The sequence below is a fragment of the Conger conger genome, chromosome 4, assembly GCF_963514075.1.
Source record: "Conger conger chromosome 4, fConCon1.1, whole genome shotgun sequence".
NCBI lineage: Eukaryota > Metazoa > Chordata > Actinopteri > Anguilliformes > Congridae > Conger > Conger conger.
In genome coordinates this window covers 76195328-76202827 of record NC_083763.1, presented here as the reverse complement: position 1 = coordinate 76202827, position 7500 = coordinate 76195328, and the positions used below count along the sequence as shown (strand labels likewise).

Below are 7500 nucleotides of genomic sequence, written 5' to 3'. Positions count from 1 at the left end.
ACGCACTGGCGGTTGTGGGCGTAGTTGTCGGGCCAGTTCGGGGAGGTGATGAAGCCATCGCTGTCCGTGTACGTGCCCCCACATCCCGGGGCGGCTGAGCGGAGAAGAGACACCCCGGGTTTTGCTCACGCAAATGCGACCGTGCGGATTGTGGCGAAATGTGTTTGCTTAGAGCACAGGCTAGGCTAGGCTAGGCTAACTGTGTGGACAAGCGGGGGGATGTGTTTGTTTAGAGCACAGGCCAGGCTGGGCTAGGCTGTGTGGATGAGTGGGGAAATATGTTTGTCTAGGCAACAAGAGGGATCAAATGCATAGATGCTGGTGGTGGAAACTTTGTAAAAACATCCAATCCCCCCAACCACTATTATCATATTATATTGGATAGCACTTTTTGGATATCTAATTCAAAAAACCTGTACCCACACCGACACTTTTATATTGCTGGACAAGAGCTGAAGCAATATAGGCCAATATCCCTGCATAAAAAGTGCAACCTCAATGTCCCTCCCCAGGAAACAAGCCAGCAACACTCTGGTTCCACAGCAAAAGCACAACCCTGCTTCTGCATCCCCTCCGGAAACCATGATGGTTGTTTTGCTGTAACCACAAAAACAAGCTCATCAAAACTAGTCTTCAATATGGAATGAGCAATTCAACTGAGATCAGCACATCATAACAAACGATTAATCTTTGGTCCCTTGTAAAAATAAAACTTCCCCAAAAACAACAGTCATTATAAAGGGGATTAAGGAACTCACAAACGTGGTATCATACATTCTTTACTGCCTTTTTAATTTGATATGACACTTTTATGAGTGTGTTTATATGTGTTTATATGAATCCGCCATAGCGCATTCTGCCAGTTTCCACAGGCCACACAAACAGCACTGCGGCATTCCTAAAATCAGCGGCCATCTTCTATAACTACACAAACCTTTTGGGGTACTTTTCACTCCACATTTTACACCCGTAATTAGGAAGTGTACGTGTGGAGCCTGTCCCATTCCAGTCACGTTTTCGGTCCATGTCTGCTGAAATGTGCTTCCTGCTCACAAAACACGCCCGTACTTTACCCAACCTCATTATCTCCTCCTCACTCTCACTTGACAGCGTGGCTACTTAAACCTGGATATTATACTTAAGCCATTCAGCATGAGTATGTTGCTTCAGGATGCAACAACACTGTCCTACCCGAGAATCTAACCTGTAACCTTTTGTTTTCAACGCCAGGTCGTACACCCCTACATTACACTGCTGCACACATTCTTTCCACCAAATCACTGTCACCGTCACCCCCAAAAACATATCAAAATGTACCACATACACCCCTCTATCCTTTCTGTAGTCACATGTGAGGTGGTGTAGGTGACAAGGAAGCCCCAGAATGTACCCCATACACCCCTTTCCCCTCCGTCTACGCACAGCGCGAGGACAGCACCTATACCACCTGTGTACTCACAGGGCGAGGTGGTATAGATGATGTGGAACCCCATAATGCACCCACACGACCCTATGTCCCCTCATACGCACAGTTAGAGGTGGTATAGGTGATGTGGAACCCCATAATGTACCCACATGACCCTCTCTCCCCTCGTACTCACAGTTAGAGGTGGTATAGGTGATGTGGAACCCCATAATGTACCCACAGGACCCTCTCTCCCCTCGTACTCACAGGGCAAGGTGGTATAGGTGATGTGGAAGCCATGGTCGCTCACACCGGAGTCTGAGTGGAAGTGGACCCAGGCGGTGGGTCCGGTGGTCTGGACCGGAGCGGGGGAGACCGTGCTGCAGAACCTCCCCAAAACAGGGTCCTCAGACAGCAACCCGTCCCGAATCTACAGCACCGGAACAGGGGGGGGGGGGGTGAGCATCAGAAACACGCCGCCAAGTCCCAGCATGCACTCCACCACTGCCAGACGCCCTCGCTAACCCTGTGAAGAGTAGGCTCTTTGGAATGTTTTTTCAACATTCTAAGCCACTGCTCTAGAACGTTCAATTGCTTTCACTGATCAGGGTTGACTGTTACATTCTGCATTCTATTCAGATTTTTTGTGACCTCACAACTTGCAGGGTTGAACCAGGCAACATCTGGCAACATCTGGCAACATCTGGCAACATTTGGCAGATGCCCTCATGCAGAGTATGATGAAGTGCAAGATCATAACCAGGGACAAGTGTGCTGAAAGACCCTTGAGGGAAGTAAGGTTCCAAGTGCTAGAGTGATCCCATACAGTTTATAAAAACTTGAACCCTTGTAATATATAGGCCAATATCCCTGCATAAAAGGTGCAACCTCAATGTCCCTCCCCAGGAAACAAGCCAGCAACACTCTGTTTCCACAGCAAAAGCACAACCCTGCTTCTGCATCCCCTCTGGAAACCATGATGACTGTTTTGCTCATATCATTAATCTGTAACCACAAAAACAAGCTCATCAAAACTAGTCTTCAATATGGAATGAGCAATTCAACTGAGATCAGCACATCATAACAAAATAAACTTGAACCCTTGTAATAAACAGATAATAAACTGACCACAAAGCAGCAATTAAACAGTTCTGGCAAACATAACACTATGAATAGTAGAACCAGTATACATAAGTGCGACATTTAAAAAAGCATGTGATAACATGCAACACACATTTTTGTGTTACTATCTTTGTGCTATTTTCAAGACAATTTTGCACAGTATGTGTTAGCAAGGGAGACTAATTTAACACAAGCTGCGTTTAAAGTAACACAAACTGTGTTGTCCTTACCTAGACATGGGGGTGCCATTGACAACAATAAGGTCACATGAATTGGCATTAACTAATGTAGTGGTTAGTATGTATTAACGATGTACAAATACATAAACGAAGCTGAACAGCTTAACATTTCAGTAGTTAGATAGTTGACAACTACATTAGTTCATGCCAATTCACCTAACCTTATTGTAAAGTCTTACGACTGATGTTAATGCTCCTACATAAAATTAACAGCTTTTATTTTGACTGTACAAGGCTGTTTATGTAATCTTTTCATAAGAGACCATGGGGACCAGAACGACTCTCTGCGCATCATGCACAGATCACATGAGCCTCCCCTGATGACATCACAGTGCCTCACCTCCAGGTAGTCATAGTGACAGTTGTCATGGTGCTCCAGGCTCAGGGTTGCAAAGGCAAAATGGATGAGTAGGCCTGGGTTGGCGTTCACTGTCCAGTAGCAGTCTCGGTTCGGAGGGTAGTTACCAGGGTAACCAGGTGAGTTTATGGACCCATACAGGTCGGTCAAGGCCCCCCCACAAACTGGAGAAATAAAAATAAGGACACTTATTGCCTAGTATCCAATAAACATTCACGCATGTGTGGCAACATGAGGACGGTTGGAGAAGTCTTTTCTGGACGTTTCTATACACAATCTGAGTATCTCACAAGAAGCATTTCAATTCACTCAATGACTGGAATGAGTGTTTAAAACGGATGCTTAATTCAAAGCTTGGACAGTCATGTGCGACCCGTTTCAAATTCAGAACATTCACCTGGTACCAGCCTCAAATCTAGAACATCGGTTACCTGTCTCAAAGCCAGACCTTACAGTACCTGGTACCTGTCTCAAAGCCAGACCTTACAGTACCTGGTACCTGTCTCAAAGCCAGAACACCACTCTATCAGTACCTGGTACCACTCTATCTGTACCTGGTACCTGTCTCAAAGCCAGAACACCACTCTATCAGTACCTGGTACCTGTCTCAAAGCCAGAACACCACTCTATCAGTACCTGGTACCTGTCTCAAAGCCAGAACACCACTCTAACAGTACCTGGTACCACTCTATCAGTACCTGGTACCTGTCTCAAAGCCGGAATGCTCTATCAGTACCTGGTACCTGTCTCAAAGCCGGAACGCTCTATCAGTACCTGGTACCTGTCTCAAAGCCGGAACGCTCTATCAGTACCTGGTACCTGTCTCAAAGCCGGAACGCTCTGTCAGTACCTGGTGCCTGGGCCTGCCAGGCCACAGTGAAGCCGTCCCCGGTGACGGAGTGGTCGGATCGGAACCAGAAGTACAGGGCATTGTGGGAGCTGAAGAGCTCCGGCGGGACGCTGTTGCCGCAGTAACGGCCGAGGGGGTGGGCCCCGGCGCTCTCCCCGTCGTGGATCTGCAGGAAGTCGTAGTTGCAGTTGGCGCTGTTCTCCAGGTGGAAGAGCGGGAAGGTTATCCGTATGATCTGCACAGAGAGAGAGAGAGAGAGAGAGAGACAGGAGGGAGGAGAAAGGGAACGAGACATAGGGGGGGGAAGAAGGGGAGAGAGGGAGGGGGGAGAGGGGTAGAGAAGGGTAGAGAGAGAGACTGTTGTTATTTTGGCAGTTATTATTGCATTACTGTGTCATTATTAATGCTATTATGACACACAGTATGTGTATCTTTATTCTAGATACCTGTATATACAATCACATTATTCCCTTATCATTCTTTGTTTTCTCTCTGTCTGTTTCACATGTTCCGTGCAAATTTGAATTTGAATTTGAATTTGAGAGAGTGCGAGCAAGAGAGAGAGGGAGAGAGAGAGAGAGAAAGAAGTGGGGGGGGAAGGGGGCGAGAGACACAAAACTGCGAGACGTAGACATAGCGGTTGAACATCCCCCACATGAAGACCTCTCTGATTTGCCTCCGTCTGTTTGACGGCGGAGAGAAAATGTCCATTTTTGATTCGGCTGTTGTTTCCGTGACCAGGCTCATCGTGGTCGATGAGGTCATGTGGTGTGACCCTGGACTGACCTTGTCTGGGTCCACCCGTATGACCCAGGCACAGCTCCTCCCGTGGGGGTACCCCTGCCCACTGTTGGGATACGAGAAGGTGCCGGTGGGGCCCATCAGGTACCCTCCACACGCTGCAGCACAGGGGGGTCAGATGGGGTCAGATGAGGTCACATGGGGTCACAGGGGGGTCACATGGGGTCACATGGGGGTTACATGGGGTCACAGGGGGGTCACAGGGGTCACATGGTCATACACACATGCAAACACAGACACAATCACACACACACAGTCTCATACACACACACATATCCTCACACATAGTCACACACACACACACACACACCTTGCTGCGCAGTCTGACACTGTGGTCCGGTCCAGTGGTCTGTGCAGGTGCAGGTGTATCCGTTGATTCCGTCGACGCAGGTGCCCCCGTTCTGGCAGGGGTTGCTGACACACTCGTCAACGTTCTGGTCACAGTTGGTCCCCGCCCATCCCGGGTCACATGTGCAGACGTAGCCAGTGGTAGTGCTCTGCAAACGCACACAGCGCACAGAATTACACAACCGCTGCGTCTTCGACCGGGCAGCGCTTTACATGACAGCGATGCCTTGACAATAACTCACATTACTCACAAGTTACTCGAGGAAGAGTAAGGTGCTGAGCAGTGACGTTTATAACATTCTCACAGTTCCACCTGAAAAAGGTAGTTTGTGAGTTCACTTCTGACTTCAGGGAGTGAGATAGCAAATATGTGATTTGAATGTTCTAAACTGAACATTCTAATGCTGATGTAACAATCACTACTTCAAAGGGTTGAACATAATGTAACTATAACCTTGTTGGGTGCATTCTGGGTAATGTAGTCTGGGTTGCGGGGGGTGTGTGTACTTGTAGTATTTGTCGACCTAGTGGGCCATCACACACACACACACACAGTGGGAATCGCAATGACTCCTGAGCAGCCTAATCTCTACCACAGCTAACAAAAAGAATATAACAAGGGGGGATGACCCCGCAGTCACCCAATTAAAGCCTCATCTCTGAATTCTCATTTCCCAGCAGCCAGAACGTTGTCATCGCCGCCAGAAAAAGCACACAGCACCCTACTGTGCATTCATGCACAGATCAAGGAAAAAAGGAAAAAATGTGGACACCAAACGGAGTCATTCAACCCACAAAATGCTTTCACACAGCGGGAAGGCACTGAGCTGAGAAAGGGGAGGATTTGGCCTGGTGTTGATGAGGGCCTGGGTTAGAGCTCTATACACCACTGATCAGGCCTTACTCACTCCAAGCCCGGGGAATGTGTGTGTGTGTGTGTGTGTGTGTGTTGTGTGTGTGCGTTTATTTGTGTGTGTGTTTGTGTGAGTGTGTGTCTGCGTGTATTTGTGTGTTTGTGTGTGTGTGTGTGTGCGTGTGTGGTGTTTGTTTGAGTGTGTTTGTGTGTGTGTGTGTGTGTGTGTGTGTTTGTGTGAGTGCATTTAGGACAGTAAAGACTTGGTTGCCACAAAGCCACTGTCCAGCATTGAAGTTACACTCAGTGAGCACTTCAACCCTTGTGTCGTCTTAAAGGTCAAAAATGACCCATCACTATGTTTAACAGCAGAGAAAACCCCCTAAATTATCTTTTTTCAACTTGAAATTTGATGACAAAGTCACAGGTTAAATTAAGCTGCTTTCTTTTAGGGGTTTAATGAAGGCAGATAATTTTTTACCCTTAGGACAAGGGGAGTATACAGAATGTTAAGACTACACAAGGGTTAAAGGGTATTAGACTCGTTTTTTTATTAAGTTTTATTTAGTTCTGCTGCAGTACCTATCCACTGAGAGGTTTGATGCGTTGTGTGTTCATAGATGCTCTTCTGCACACCACAACGTGTGGTTATTTGCATTACTGTCACTTTCCTGTCGGCTTTGACCAGTCAGGCCATTCTCCTCTGACGTGTCTCATTAACGGGACGTTTCTGTCTGCAGAACTGCTGCTCACTGGATGTTTTTCGTTTTTCGCACCGTTCTCTGTTGTTTCGCACCAGAGACTTGTGCGTGAGATCAGCAGTTTCCGAGATACTCAAACCACCCTGTCTGGCACCGATAATCATTCTACAGTCAAAGATGACATTTTCTCCCCATGGTTGGTGTGAACATTAACTGAAGCCCCTGACCCGTATCTACATGATCGTATGCATCGCACTGCTGCCATACGGACTCACCACACACTGGCCGTTGACGCAGGGGTTGTTGCTCTGGCAGACGTCGCTGACCTGGGAGCAGCCCGCGGGGCCGTACCCATTCCCCACATACCCCGGGGGGCAGGTGCAGGTGGGTATGGTGCTGCCTGGGGGGGCAGAAGGGTGTGGGGGGGGGGGGGGGGGGGGAGACACAATCAACACAACAGCTGAAAAAAAGGACCCATTGCAGTTATTCAGCTGACACGTTTCACGTTTCCCGACGGCTGCACTGATCTTATCGTATGCCTCACAGGTAAGTTGGGTGGTGCAGGTAGGAGTGGAGCAGCAGGTGGGGACATGAGAGACAGGTAGTTGCAGGTGAAGCAGGTAGGTGCAGTTGGAGAAGGTGAAAGCCTCATGCCATGTTGTTTGTGAGATGAGATCTTTATTGTTCTCAGTAAGAAGCTTCCGGAAGGTAGTAAAAGTTTAAAGACCTTTATGCTTTTATGGTAAAAGAGAGCCACTGGTCATGAGGTGGCTAATGTGACATTTATGAGTGTTTTATAGTGTGCTGTCTTTTGGATGCATGT

General features: G+C 47.9%; 1 protein-coding gene across 1 annotated transcript in view; it reads right to left on the bottom strand.

Annotated features, from left to right (window-relative positions):
- Positions 1 to 7500, bottom strand: part of cubn (cubilin (intrinsic factor-cobalamin receptor)) — a 91473-nt gene that overhangs the window by 71663 nt on the left and 12310 nt on the right. The window contains exons 11-17 of the mRNA XM_061238200.1: positions 6953 to 7077; positions 5086 to 5272; positions 4761 to 4873; positions 3975 to 4209; positions 3107 to 3288; positions 1673 to 1835; positions 1 to 94 (exon numbers count right to left, since the gene is read on the bottom strand). The exon at positions 1 to 94 is cut by the window's left edge and continues 97 nt beyond it. Coding sequence (XP_061094184.1) covers positions 1 to 94; positions 1673 to 1835; positions 3107 to 3288; positions 3975 to 4209; positions 4761 to 4873; positions 5086 to 5272; positions 6953 to 7077 — 1099 coding nt within the window. The remainder of the gene's footprint in view (positions 95 to 1672; positions 1836 to 3106; positions 3289 to 3974; positions 4210 to 4760; positions 4874 to 5085; positions 5273 to 6952; positions 7078 to 7500) is intronic.